A 14,846-nucleotide genomic window follows, 5' to 3' on the forward strand; every position below is an offset into this window, starting at 1 on the left:
AACATCTAGAATATTGCAGGTAAAAATCTCAACACAAAGCCAAATGTGACTTTGGAAGATACTGAGTCATAGCAGCCCTACATGTGACATTTGCACCTGAACATTTTGAATAAGCCCAGTCATCACTTCATGTCATGCTCTGGAATGGACAGTGGCTTGTCCTCATGACACTTTGTAAATCAGTCATTTTGGGGTAATTTGATCCAAAATCTGCAGTGAGAGGCAGTCCCTGCCATGAGTCACTAGGATGTTATTACACCTACATCCAGCAGAAGGCAGTAAAGCCATCTAGTTAATAGAAACAGGACATTCCTCCACACCACAAGTGAATATAAACAAAACAAAAGCAGTAAAGGCAAATGATTATATGAATAACAGCCCAAATAAATTAATTTACATGTTAGCATGTGGAAAATAAAGTGCATTGACTGAGATTCTTAGAACATTATTTATCAACCAGTGATTTATTAGTGTTGACTCATTGATAAGTGCAGTCCTAAAAGACAGAAAACAGGTAATCTATAGCATTTGGAGCACACTGCTTTTGAAGCTCTTTAGAAAAATCAGTGCAATAAAGAACCAACTCAAAAAAACAAAAAAAAAAAACAAACAAACAAACAAACAACAAAAAAAACTGTAGGCTTTCTTTGTGTTTGTATGCAGTCTTTTAGGGCCTGCAAGCCATCAGACCAAAAAACCCAGCAACACAAAGACATAACACAGCCTGTCATAAGGGTTGGGGAAGGAGGGGGGACACAGCACCCAAGAAGTACCACATGCCCAAACAACTAACCCCACCCAGTCTATTGGTGGAGACATAAAACACAACCTCATGGGTGGGGTGGATGGAGTGGGTGTATGCCTACAGCAGGACTGTGGTTGAGGGAATAGCTATGGCCCTGACTTACCGGCCGCCCAAACTCCAGTTCGGAAAAGAACTTATACCAAGGCTCGTTCTCTAAATCTATGTCATCATACATCTGGGAAAGCACAACAGTGACAGAAAGAGGAGGCAGAAGAAAAGACAAAACAAGTGTGGAAAGAAGTCACACACAGGCAAAGACATGGACCTCATGGTTAGGAAGGGGCAAAAGGTGGCACAGGGAGATGAGCACAGGATGAATCAGGATGAAGCTTGATACTGGCTAGTGGGAATGAAAGTGATGAACCCATTTACTACTGATAAATACTAATGAGAAATATTTGGTTTGTTTGTAATTTTAAAGCTTTATAAAATGTGAACCATGTCCTATATTAGTTGGAGGTATACAATTGAGGTCCATTATCATACAGTAATTAAACTGTTTAGTATGCAACTTCAGCAACAAAAGACAAATAAATTTGAAATGCATAATAAAATTAATAAATAATAATAATTAAATCCAGGACAGAATCCCAATGTCACAGTGAATGAAAATCAGTATGCGACTTTGTGCAATACCCACTTAAAACTTAAAACAAACTTATCACCCTCACTCTAGTGCAGGCTTAGTGGATGACACATCAAAAACTGAATTTCAGGGTGAAAGTGAAAGGAAACATTTTTCCTCAGATGGGCTCATAACGTTTAACAATAAGAAGAAGAGCATATTATAGAACTGTTGGGAGAAGACATAAGGGATTATTTGCATGGGGTTAGGTTTCATTTTGCATTGGCAAGAATAGTGTGGTGTCAGCCAGCCAGCAAACTGACCCAAGCGCTACACACCGTGTTACTGTCACTTACTTATGTAACATGAGGGCAGCAAACTCATCCACTTCAATTATCTTTTTTTTTTTTTATATAATAACTCTTTCCTGCGACTCTTACATTTACATAATCTACATCAAATTATATATTGCTGTTGCTGGGTTTTTTTTTTCTTTTCAGGAAGCAAAGACATAAATTAATCTCTGTTGATATCACTTGTGGGATTTCAATACCAAACATCACACAGAGGGAAAAAAAATCATATGAGATCAACCTGCAATAAATTTTGTTTCCATAAAGTGCAGCAGGCAGTTAAGTCAAAACGCTGGTTTCTACTGTGCAGCAAGTTAATAATCGACTAATTTCTTGTTTAAACTTTGACAAGCACAGCTCTATCTATTTGCTTCTATTTATACACTTCAGTGCACACTACAGACAAAAGGTTTGCTCATGTTCATAGAGTTTTGTTATTACTGTAGAGATGATGCTTTACTACTCTGTCTGATCTTCCAGACATCGTCCCCACTCAGAGACAGTTTTTTATGCCAAATGAAACACTGCCAGGAAGTATTATGTAGGTGTTTTGGTGTAATATCTCTCTTGCTAAAAACAGAGTTCAGCTTTGAGATAAATGAGTCACCCTGTAAAAATAAATAAAGAATGAGACCTGGAACACAAACTGCCAATCTCACCAGGGCTGTGTAGATACGCACTGACATAAAAAAAAACTTAAGAAACAGTAGCACTTTTAGCTCTGAATTGAACCACCACAATAAAGGACATTTTTGGGTTGCCATCTTACCATGGAGAATGGAGAATAAAGATATGCAAGAGATGTTAAACATCAGATTAGCCAGCGTGGGTTCAGTTCTACTTCCTACAGACTTCCTACAGAGCTGACTCATGCATTATTGCCCTAGGAGCACTCTCTGCAGTCATCAAAACATCTGTGAAACCTTTATAAAAAGCTTTTCTTTTTACTCTTTTGCCTCATCTAGAGCACTCTCTCCATTATCCTGTCCTCCTCTCAGATACTGCCTGTCTATTATTTTTGCCCTCCTACTACACAGTAATTATCGCTGCTGTCTGCTTTGTCATTCAACTCCATGCAGCCAGCCAGCGAAGTATAGTATAGGATGTGGAACTGGGAACATTTGCATTTTAATGCCTACATTGTCTGCCAGAGCCAATGCCATGCAACACAGTAATGTCTACAAAGACTTTGGGAACCAGTTAGGTAGATGTAACATCATCTCAGCAGTGCTATTTCACTTCAACATCCTAAATGTGTAGCCCTCCTTCAAGCTTCAAGATGGATCTTTTTCAATCTTTTAAATTTAACAAGCCCTATTACAAAAATAAAGTGAATTCATTTTATAATCACAATAACTTGAATATTTTTCACGATATTGGTGTGTATTCACTCAAAGAAGCAAACATCACAGACTTAAAATGTAAAATACAAAACCATTGTTACATTCTGAGCTGATTTCAAATTTGGCTCCTAAAGGTTTTGCAGGTTTTTCAAACATGGAGGAAGGCACTAAAAGGATAATGACTAGCAATCCTTTGCTGGCAGATATCAGAATTCATTATGATCAAATAAGAGAACATATTTTAAAAACACTCACTGGTCTTTCATGCTCCAGAATAGAAGACTTCCCAGGCTCATATTCAAAAATACTCTTGGGCTCTGCACGGTACTTCCTTGTGTCCACTTTCCTGTCAGGAGGACCCCATTCATTCCTGGTGCAAGATAAGCACAATACAACCAGAAAAATTACAATCATTTATTTATTTATTTATTTATTTTCTTAAAACTAATACATGTCAATGTACCTTGGAATATGGTTTATTATAGAGATAAACACAAATATATTTAATCCAAATGAATTAGTTTAAGTACAAGATAAATTTTGTATTGACTGACTCATGATGGACATGAAATAAATGATAGAAATAGGTTACCCATACATGTCTGGGGAGTCTTTGTCTCGGTCGCTATCTCTGGCCCTGAGCTGTAGGAGTGATGGCATGGGTGGAGGTGGTGGGGGTACAGGGGATGGGGAAAGCTCCTGAGGCCCCAGATGCCCTCCATTGTCTGAGGGGCTCTTGGATAGTGGTCTATAAGTGTGTGTGCGAGGAGGTGGGTGCGCCATGGTGGTGCTTGAAGACAGGCTCTGGTCATCTGTTAAGGGCAGGACAGATGAGAAGCAATATGGCAGAGTGAGCCATAGAGGAGGGAGGAGAAAGAACTTATTGCATGTAACATAACTTTTGGTACACAATGTAGGTCTCACCATTGTTTATGACAGCATATGTTGCATTGTATGTGTCAGAATAGTCATCATCTGTGGAAGAAAGGAACAACTCCTAATTGGGAGACAAACAAGCACACTGCATAGGACATAAGCCGGTAGTTTCCTCTATGGGAGGAACAGCACCTTCAGTCAGCTTAAATACAGTCAGTTACAAAGTAATTTCCAATAGTGACCATTTTTCACAGTGGAGGGTATCAAAACCACCCAAGAAGCACAATGCACTGCTCCGCCCATTCAGAAGCTCAACTGCTAAAAAAAAAAAAAAAAAAACACGTTTTTTTTCTAATGTGTGTTTTTTGAGCTTTCATCAGGGAGATAGTAGCTCACAGCAGCAGCAAATGAATCCGACCAAAGTTACTAAACAAAGGTGCTTCACACATTTTAGGAAGACTTTTCAGTGCTACAATATGAGATACTCAAAGAATGAATAAAATTGTGTGGGAGTGGATTACTGCTATATAAATCCACTAGACAATGCAAATATTGAGGGAGCTGTGGGAATTCTGACCATCACAAGCCTGGATATATATATATATAGATATATATATATATATATATATATCTATATATATATATATATCTATATATATATATATATATATATATATATATATTTTAGGCCCACATCATCATGAAACAGCCTTTGCATGCCTGTGTGTGTGTGTTATGCAGTAGGAAGAGCCTGAGCAGCTTAGAACAAACAAGCCTTTTACTGATTGTGTGATTCTGTCAAGGCCACGAAATTAGAGCAGATTTCCCAGGACAGCTCTGTATCTATTAGAGGTTTCTCTCAATAAGTGCCTCCTCTCCAGACTCTTGCTCACATCTAATGAGTTCTGGCTATGAGTGTTTTTAGGTCTTTTAGTTTAGCAAGAACTGGTATGCAAGATGCACACAGATACACAGGCATTAGTACATGCATGTATGCGTGAGCAGTTACCCTCGCAATGTGACAATCAAATCACATCAAATAATCAGTCATTTCTGCCTTTCACTGATTCCTCAAAGCCTTACCTGCTTTGTGAACCTTGTGGATCTGTTTGAACATTGTTTTATACCAATCCTTAGGCCTGTCCACCGTCTGTGGAGAGAGAAATAATCGTAAAGATTTACGTTCTGTAAAGTGCTGCATTAAACTAGATGGATCAAGTCAGAAACTAGAACGGGTTGCTGTTGTTTAATGGACAGTAAAGAGCAGGGAAAAACAAAAACACAGTCTCAGCCTTTCTAGACATCTGCATTTCACTCAAAGAGCATTTAACTTGTGCTGAGAGCTGAATGCATTATTTATAAAAGATTCCCCTATTGTCATGAAATTAAATATTGTGCTATTAGGGAATGGTGATTAAGCTTGTTCACAATAATACTTTAGCATGACACAAGGACAAGTATATCATCTTTATATTAAATCATATTTATTACGATTATATTAGACAAGTTTAAAATGGGGTTGTCATGGTTCTCAGTTTTTGCCTATATAAATATAACCAAATAATCAATATTATTGATTGAACCCCCTTTTACTATTGAAAAATTAAACTGATGAAGCCCCTTCATATTTCACGTTTTGCGCTCTTTAGTCAGTTTATGTCTTTCACTGCTTGCTACCAACAACAAACTTGTTCTCAAAATTTTTATGTTGAATATTCAGCATAGAAAATGCTACAATATACAGATATGCAGCCACCACAGCCCTGACAAAACATAACAATTAGTCTGTTGTTTAATTACTACAGCTGTAAGATGCAATTATTGCCTCCCATTCAGAAATTCAATGGCAGAGGATTTGGTTTCACAGCGTAGAGGAAGCCATGGTGCAACAAAAAACAAGAAAAATGAAGCTCTGGTGCTGTGCCCAGAAAATCCTGGTATGTGTGTCTTTGTGTATACAGTACAGATCTAATCGCCACTTCAAAAAAGAGCTATCAAATGGCAGAGAGGTTTAATCCTCTCTTTATTCAGTTGCACTAAACAGTGTTGGGATTCTGCTCAGAGTAGAGGTATTTTGCTTCCACAGTGAAGGAGTGTGTGTGACTGTGCATGTAGTACAGACACAGCCAATTACCACTTCACTCTCCAGGGTTACCAAACAGAGTGGCCACAAAAATGTTTGTCCGCTCACAATAAGGAGCATCTGTTTTTCTTCTTTCCTGATTTTATCCTTTTCACCTTTTCTCTTTGCTATTACTGCCCATCACTCGTTCTTCCCATTTTTTTTTTGTCTCATCCTGTGGTTCAGTTTGTCTGCCTTTAACTGTCACTCTATAAGAAATGGAGAACTGAGTGAAGTGTTAATACATGAAAAGTCCTAGCAGAGATAACACAGAGATGCACACTTTGACTGGAAAGAATCAAGGACATGGCAGTTCTAAAGTAAAGACCTTGTCTGAGCTCATCTTTATAAGTAACACAGAGGGCGGTAGAGGAGATACAGAGATAGCACAAGTGAGAGAAAGGGATTTTAATATGGGCTCAAAAGCTGCTGACAGCTGAAAGTAATCCCCTCTCATGAGCATGATCACATATCATGATGACAGAAATGAGTCTGAAGACACCCCTTTGCTACTCTGCAGCACTTAACCAAGTCCGACAGCTGCTGCAAACCCATGCGTTTAGTTCTGGTGTGTGTTTGACCTCACCGTGCGGATGGCGATCGGGATGCCTGACTCGTCCACTGGGCCGATACCTTCATAATGAGGGGCTTTGATGACTGAATACTTTTTTTCTTCTTCTGAAAAGCGGGCAATGGGCACAGTGCTGCTGATGCTTGTGTGGCCCGATACCATAGACTCTCTGGTGAAAGACTCGCTGCCCTCTAGACAGACAGAAAAGGAGAGAGAGGAGAAACCCATATCAATTGTAGATTGAAATATTAAGAAATAATTTGGCTGTTCTTTCTTACGCTACTGTATAGACATTATACTGCAAATCTTAGATAGTACTAGACTACAAATAAATCAATTCATGGGTTAACATGGAACAACGATAATATTTGACTTCATATTTCAAATGCCAAGTGTCAGATCAATTCACAAAGATGCTGTGAGTGAATTTGCACACTTGTCGGCCACCCCCCCCCAAAAAAAAAGATTCAGATGAGAATCGCGATTCTCACTGACTATGATTCAGAATCGATTTAAAATGTCCCAAAATCTATTAAAAAAAAAAAAATCGGCACAAATCTGCAGGCTGCCTGCCTCCATTTTGTATGCGGGACGTCCGCACGTAGCCGGTTGTGAAACATACGCATGAGCGGTAAGCACCATAACAAGGAGGAAACTACAATAATAGAGGAAAGAGAGATTCAACCGGCCCTGTCCTCGTTGAAAGCAAAGATTTGGACTTACAGTTGTACTTATAAGTTTACATACCCTGGCAGAATTTATCATTTCTTGGCCATTTTCAGAGAGTATGCATGATAATACAAAATGGTAAGTGGTTGGGTGAAGCCATTTATTATCAAACAGCTGTGTTTACTATTTTTAAATCATAATGACAATAGAAACTACCCCAATGACCCTGATCAAAAGTTTACATACCCCAGTTCCTAATACAGTGTATTACCGCCTTTGATATCAATGACAACTTCCAGTCTTTTGTGGTAGTTTTGGATGAGGCTCTTTATGTTCTCGATGGTAAAGCTGCCCTTTCTTCTTGGCAAAAAGCCTCCAGTTCCTGTAAATTCTTGGGCTGTTTTGCAAGAACTGCACGTTTGAGATCTCCCGAGAGTGGCTCACTGACTTTGAGGTCAGGAGACTGAGATGTCCACTCCAGAACCTTCACTTTATTCTGCTGTAGCCAATGACAGGTCGACTTGGCCTTGTGTTTTGGATCGTTGTTATGGTGGAACATTCAAGTACATCCCCTGCCCAGCTTCCAGGTTGATGAGTGTAAATTTTCCCCCAGTAATTTCTGATAACACGCTGTATTCATCTTGCCATCAATTTTGACAGTTTCCTGTGCCTTTGTAAGTCACACATTGTCATTATGATTTAAAAAGAGTAAACACAGTTATTTGACAATAAATGGCTTCCCCCAACCACTAACCAGTTTTTCTCTTATTTTTCATATTCCCTGAAAAATGCCCCCCTAAACCTATGAGCACAACTGTATTTTGGTTTTTACCAAATGCCCAATATATATGATAATCTGTCATAAAATTAAGTTTTAAACCACTGCACCATTTTTATTATACAGAAGCACTCTATTATTGTTCCAACATATTTTATAGCTAGCTACTTAGAGTAGCAGCTGTGGTCCAAACACATTGGAAAAGGCACTTTCCTTAATATAAAAGAGGCAGCATATTTTAATGCACAATTATTTTTCATAAATAGACTTTGTAAAGAGGTTTATGTTTTTATTTTTAATTTTATTTTTGTTACTTAAGCAATATGTGATATTGCTTTTATGCAACAGTTGCAACAATTCCATCTAAGCATGAATAAATGTTTAAAATTTTATAAATGTGAAAGACACTTTAATGTCTCCGATTGTCACTCTCTTGCAAAGCAGACTGGAGTAGATCATGAGGATCCTTTGCACACCTATAGATTGAAGCAGAAATCATTATTAATCAAATCATTTTGAACCAAAAATCAATTTTGAATCAAACTGTAGCCCCAAAATTTGGAACTGAATCAGAATTGTGAGATCGTAAAATATTCCCACCAATAGTATTTTATTTGCTGTTTATTTGAAAAGTAGCGGAATGACTTTCTGACTTTATTGTGCATTTTTCTATAACTTGATGTCATGTTTTATCATTTAGACGAGACAAGAGTGCAGTAACTTACCTGAGCTTCTGCTCTGCCTTGGGAGCCCAGTGTGGAGTTGGGTGGGGGGAGGAGGATATGACATCGGAGAGAGAGGTCTCTGTGGATGGCTAGCACTTCCATTCATAGCATGAGACAGGACCTGGCCCTAAGAGTGACCCACAAGCCACAAAGAGACCATAAGGATACTGACACAAATGGAAGCCAAATGTATACAATCTACAATAAAAACAGTGTTTAAATGTGAAGAGATTAGTCATCAAACATTCATAGAAGCACCGGGTCTGATATTGGAATGGGGAAAATGTAGAGAGATATTGCATCTGACATTATTCATTGGAAGTGCTGAATCTGAAGAGTTAGTTTGGGGAAGGTGCTTTTATTGAATCATTTCACTCTAAAAACACAAAGATGAACAACAGTGAACACAGACAGCTACTTCACATTAAGATACATTTCACTATAAATTAGTTTTACAAAAACAAAACAGTAGATTTTACGTGATTTTAGTTTGATAAATACAGTCATTCAATTTAAAGGCCTTCGTGTTCACATCAAGAATTCAAGACAACTGACAAAAAAGCAGTTTTTTCTTTTTCCAGTTTAGTACTTGAGAAAAATGACAGTGACAACTATTGGTGTTACTGTAGCTAAAGTCCCTGAAACATATCCCAGTTTTGGATCAGGCAAACTCGCAAATATTTCCCTTGTTGAAAAAGCAACAAGGCCAATGGACACGTGTAGGTGGGACTAGGTTTATGAACTGGAAGTGTGTTTTAAAAAAGAATCACCATGCACCGAAGATTTTTGTCACTTTACAATATGGATGAAAGACAAAAATTAATAAGATATTTTGGTTTGAGAGCTGTGAGGCTTGGAGGGAATGGTGACAACAAAATGAAACTTTGGCTGTCATGATACACACCAATTTAATTAGTTGTTTTGAGATGAACAAAATACTCTAACATAATCTAATCTCATCTAACCCTGACCAATATTTCTACACCCAGGGCATTATGGTACACTTATGACAGGAAACTAGTTTGGTACTCAAGTTACATTATGAAATTCTTAAATTCCCACGAGGAAAGGTCAGTCTTCCAAGATGCTAACCACATGCATTCAGCCAACAGCTTCCAATGGGCTCGTTCACCCTGCTGCAACCTCTCTGAAAAAAGGCTCATTGTGAATTTTTGACATGAACTGGCCTTAAGGGAGAGTATAATTCAACTGGACTGCAAAGAGGGCATGAGAAAGAGAAAGATAGACGAGCACACATTGAGATCCAATGAGTAGACAGACATGGACATAATAAAGGGAAACACAGTGGGTTGAATTTAACTGTTATCTGACAGGTAGGTTGGAATTGGTGGTTAGCGGAGAGGTAAAGTAAAACTTTGGAGCAATAAAACTTCAGCCATCCAGGCTTTGCTCAGCCATCCAAATTAGCTGGGTTGAGGGAGGGAACCATTTGTTTTTGGTAAAAATGTGTGTTATGGCAGTGACTCGGATAATTACGTTAGTGACAGTGGCTGCTGCAGCAGTGGAGGCCACAGAGGTTGTTAGCACATCATCAGGGCCAGCAGTGGATGTGTAGGCAGAGACATGGCTGAGGGTGGGCGATGGCGTGGGTGAGGCAATAGGCGAATCCAGACTACAGATCTGCAGCTCGTCGAGCAGACCGGCCGTGGATGACGAATAGTGGCTGAGAGCGGACACTGTCACGGGGGAGGCCGAAAGTGACATGGAGCCACCGATGTTCACACTGCTGAATGTGGTAAAGCTCGGCCCGCTCACAACACCAGCTGAGCTGCCAACTCCAATAGGAACATATGGGGTCGGTGATAGGGTCTTTGTCATTAGACCTGACTGGTTGAGTGAGTCTGAGCTGTGGCAGTGGGAGAGATGTGCTGAAGGGCCAGGGGATGGAGGCCCCTGGTGTTGGAGGGGAGAAAGAGTTGAATGGAAAGGAAGGAAAGGAGGAGAGTGCTTAGTGATATCACTCACTGGCCACATTGTCACAAAAGTTGTGTGGAGGCAAAATGCAAGCCTGACAAAGGGTACAATGCTGTTGGGAAACCACACAGACATTTCACGAAGCTGTGGCATTGTCTTCTCAAAAATTATATTTGTTGTGAAGTGAAGATGCTCTGTTAGTTCAAACTCTGCGGAAGGCAACCAAGTACAAAGCTAGTAACACTGATATGCATTAATTATAACACAGTTATCACACACATATGTAGAATCACAGTTAGTTTGGATGCATGACAGAACCTGGATTAAACAAATGTAAGGGCAACAAAGACGAGCAGAACATGAAGTACACTGAACCAGAAAAACCTGATAAAAGGTACATCCTGACTATAGTACAGCAGATACTTGTGTGTGCGATGGACCTTGAATGATGTGATGCAACCTGTGTTAACCTTTAGTCACCCTTTAATGTTGTCTTATTGTGATGTCAGTTTACACAACCATTAGTCTTTTCTCCTGTTACAGTATGTAAACTGTCATGTACCAACAATTCTGCAGGAGTGGGTCTCGGTGGTACTGCAGGAGGACCCTTCATCAGCTCCACCTCAAATGCAGCTGGTCTTGGGCTTTGATTTGGGGCTTGACTTGGGACCATGACTTCCATTGTGGGATTTGGAGGTTGAGGCTCTGGATTTTTTTGACTCTCTGTTCCCAATTGGACAGAAAGCGAGGCCTTTTGTGTCAGGGGTGGACAGAGAGTGGGATCCCTTTGTGGAGCTTGGAAAGTGGGTGGGGGGGGACTTGGAGTTTGGGTCTTAGGTTGGTTATCAAGGTAAGAGGTGAGGTGAGCAGGAGGGTCAGGAATGGTAACGGGGGTTAGTTTGAGGGACGACACTTTACGCTCCTGTGTCTGTGTATTAGTGGAGGCAGATGCACAACAGTTGGTGATATCATCTAAGACAGTGTTCTGGTAATCTTGTTTGACTGGATCTGCACTAGTCTCAGAATAAGAGTAAGAAGATGTGCTATTAATAGTGTAACACTCTTTTAAAACTGAGCTCTTGTTCTTAGTTAATGCTAACATTCCAGTGCTAGCATCATTGGCCAGGGCAATGAGGGAGCTGTAATCTGGTGGATTAGGGCCAGTGGGTGAAAAGTGGAAACTATCTCTTCTTGGGGGTGGCAGTGGCAAATGACTGATATACTGGTTGTCCCAATTAGAAAGCAGCAGCCAAAATAAGTTGGAATAACAACAACAAAAGAATCATCAGTGAAACGTGACAAATCATCAAGTTACATACTTAATTTAGATCACAATCTCTTAATAAAAAATAAGTCAACCAGTGTCAGTATAATGCGTGAGAGACATTTTACCTGTGTTGGTGACTTCTTGTCCTGCAAGTTAGGTCTGACACTCCGGAAGCCTTTGGCAGCAAGAGACGAGCTGCTGGCGTCTCCATTCTTAAGGCCATCTGTTACACTGCGGGACCGCCAAGAATCTGATGATAATTTAAATATAATTAACATCAACCACTACAGTGTTTTCATTTAACTTTTGTTAACGTTTGTTGTTCCGATTAGAATTTTCATAGCCTCTTATGTGCAATGTCAAGAGACTACACCAAAGTTCACCAAGAGAGACAAAGAGAGATTTACCCAAGTCTGATGAGTGAGAATCACTCCCTGAAGAACAGAGAACACAGCAAAAGATAAGTAATGTGTGTGAATATAGTCACAATTATCACTGCAAATAAAACCACATTGGATTATATCCACAATAGTTACACAATATACTGCCTTCTCAAAAAATGCTTCTGAGATTTTTTTTTCTTTGGGGGGTGGGGGGAGAGAAAAGATAATGCGGCTAAAATGGTAGATAGGTTTGAAAAGATGAAAATGAAAACACAAAACAAGAAAATATAGGTGAAACCCAGAACAGAGATGGAATTTATCCCGAGGTGATACACAAGATGTTACTGCAATTTGAATACTCAAGACAGAAGTCCACAACCACTTATTCTAAGAAGCATCTCACATTTAATCAGAGTAAGTGTTTATGACTTTACAACTATGATTCTCCTCTTGTAGCTCACAACCAGGTCAAACATTCACACATTTTTTTGTCAACTTTAAGCAACCAAAAACCACAGCAATGCTTGTGATAAACTAACAGGTAGCTCAAATTCAAGCTTCAAGATGATGTTTTGATAGACAACATTAACAGACTGGGCATAGAGCAGATTGCTGACCAGTACGTGCAGTAGGTACAGAGGAGATGACAGTTTTGGCTATAGCATAGAGCAATGAGCAATAAAGGAAGAATGCCAACTGTTTCCCATTCACTTCCCATGAGAAGTATAAATGCTCCTCAGTTGCATTGCATAATGATGGTTAATTGCTGTTGCATATTTATGAACTTATCTATTAACCAAAAAAGACAATTTTTGAATTTCTATTTTTGCACAGAATATAAATTTTAGCACTTTCATGTTGATCCATCTCTTTTGTTGCTTCAAATTTACAAAGACAAAAGGTTATCAAGGATGGTGCCCAACTTCTGCTCTACTTAACAGCATTGGGCCAGCTAAGCTCCTTAACTGTATGAGAGAGGTAATATGCTCTCAGGCAGTTCCTTAATATTGTACAAAGGAATTTGGCAGTGCCAGAATGCCTACATGGATGCTAACCAGGTGCAGGTATGGCAATAGAAGAAGCTGGGTACAGCTATAGCAGTTCAAGTCAATAAAAATCATATTTTAACTGTGTAATGTGAAAAGCTTGTGGTTTTTTATCTTGACTTATTTTAAGATTTGTGATTAAATAAAGAAGGTTGAAGGGAGTCATATGCATTCAGCAGAGTTGGCTTCGGAAAAAAATTTAACCACTAATCAAGAAGCAGAACCGCAGAAGGCTAGCTGTCTAGAGAAGACACAGGCCAATCCAAGTACATTTCCACATATCAAAGAACTTCAGATCAAGTGAGCTGTGCTATGTCTGACCAATCAATTCTGACAAAAGGAGAAATAGCAACAGAAAAAAAAAAACCAAACAAACAAATAACAGAAACAGAGCCAGGAAGGAAAAAAAAAAAAAACAATAATTAAAAAGCACTTAAACAACAGGAAAAGCAGAATAAACTGAACATGGAGTGGAAGAAGTGGTACAAAAGAGTGTGAGGGCATGACAAATGAGAGCTGTCACAAAGAAGGAAGATTAATGTCAACAACCAGTAAAATATGATACCATTTACGACTGATTAAGGAAGCAAAACAAACACAAGATGAAAAAGACTCAGCAAATAAAAGAATTATACAATGAACTGATTGGAAAAAATGGTCATCTTACAGTCCAAACATTCCTTAAGCATACAGAGCCAGCCACAGACTATTTGCAAGTTTATCAGATATGCCAAAAGCAATATCAGATTGATGAAGGCCAAACATGAGCCTTAAAAACAAAAAGCTACCTTAATAAGACTTACCTCATATTTTAAAAAGTTTGGGTCCTTTTCTGGTCTATTTTGTTGTCCTTTCTTTAGGTTTTTAGGTTATTCTTGTTTGAGCATGTATTAATTCATTGTGTGATTGTGAATGTTAGTACCTGTAGCTAGATTTGGTGAACTCTGGACCCTCTTCATGGGAGAGAGTATGAAAGACAAGGCCACACTTTTGGTAGCACATCCTCCACTATCTGAGGAATCACAGTCAGGCAGGTTGGTTCATGGAGGCAGAAGCAGCAGCAGCAGCAGCAGCAGCAGCAGCAACAGCATACATGCACATGCATATACACAAACACACAACTTAGACAAACACAAATGCATCCAGCCAGAGACATAACACAAACCAGTGGAGGCAAGACATATTAAAAGAGCCCAAGTTTTACAAATTGGGTGGTAGCTGATAGAAAATGAGTCCAGGGTCTGTGGTCAAACTGGTGCACAGAGCATTAATGAAAATGGATAGTTCAAAAATGCCAGAGGTTTGGGACAAGAATTGGACAGGGATTTTAAATACCTTGAAGTTTTAATTAAAAAAAAAAAAAAAACAAGACGCAAAACCACCAACCAATTGACAATAAAATAATTAC

The 14,846-nt window shown here is 39.1% G+C and overlaps 1 protein-coding gene across 1 annotated transcript in view; it reads right to left on the bottom strand.

Moving 5' to 3' along the window:
• Nucleotides 1-14,451, bottom strand: part of sorbs2a (sorbin and SH3 domain containing 2a) — a 29,709-nt gene extending 15,258 nt beyond the window's left edge. Inside the window, exons 1-11 of the mRNA XM_029510268.1 lie at nt 14,361-14,451; nt 12,417-12,443; nt 12,135-12,259; nt 10,305-10,721; nt 8,808-8,934; nt 6,651-6,826; nt 5,026-5,092; nt 3,991-4,041; nt 3,665-3,878; nt 3,322-3,436; nt 909-980 (exon numbers count right to left, since the gene is read on the bottom strand). Of these exons, the coding sequence (XP_029366128.1) occupies nt 909-980; nt 3,322-3,436; nt 3,665-3,878; nt 3,991-4,041; nt 5,026-5,092; nt 6,651-6,826; nt 8,808-8,934; nt 10,305-10,721; nt 12,135-12,259; nt 12,417-12,443; nt 14,361-14,397 (1,428 nt within the window). The 5' untranslated portion in view covers nt 14,398-14,451. The remainder of the gene's footprint in view (nt 1-908; nt 981-3,321; nt 3,437-3,664; nt 3,879-3,990; nt 4,042-5,025; nt 5,093-6,650; nt 6,827-8,807; nt 8,935-10,304; nt 10,722-12,134; nt 12,260-12,416; nt 12,444-14,360) is intronic.
• Nucleotides 14,452-14,846: the final 395 nt, after the last annotated feature.

Source organism: Echeneis naucrates, chromosome 1, assembly GCF_900963305.1.
Source record: "Echeneis naucrates chromosome 1, fEcheNa1.1, whole genome shotgun sequence".
In the NCBI taxonomy this organism is placed as follows: Eukaryota; Metazoa; Chordata; class Actinopteri; order Carangiformes; family Echeneidae; genus Echeneis; species Echeneis naucrates.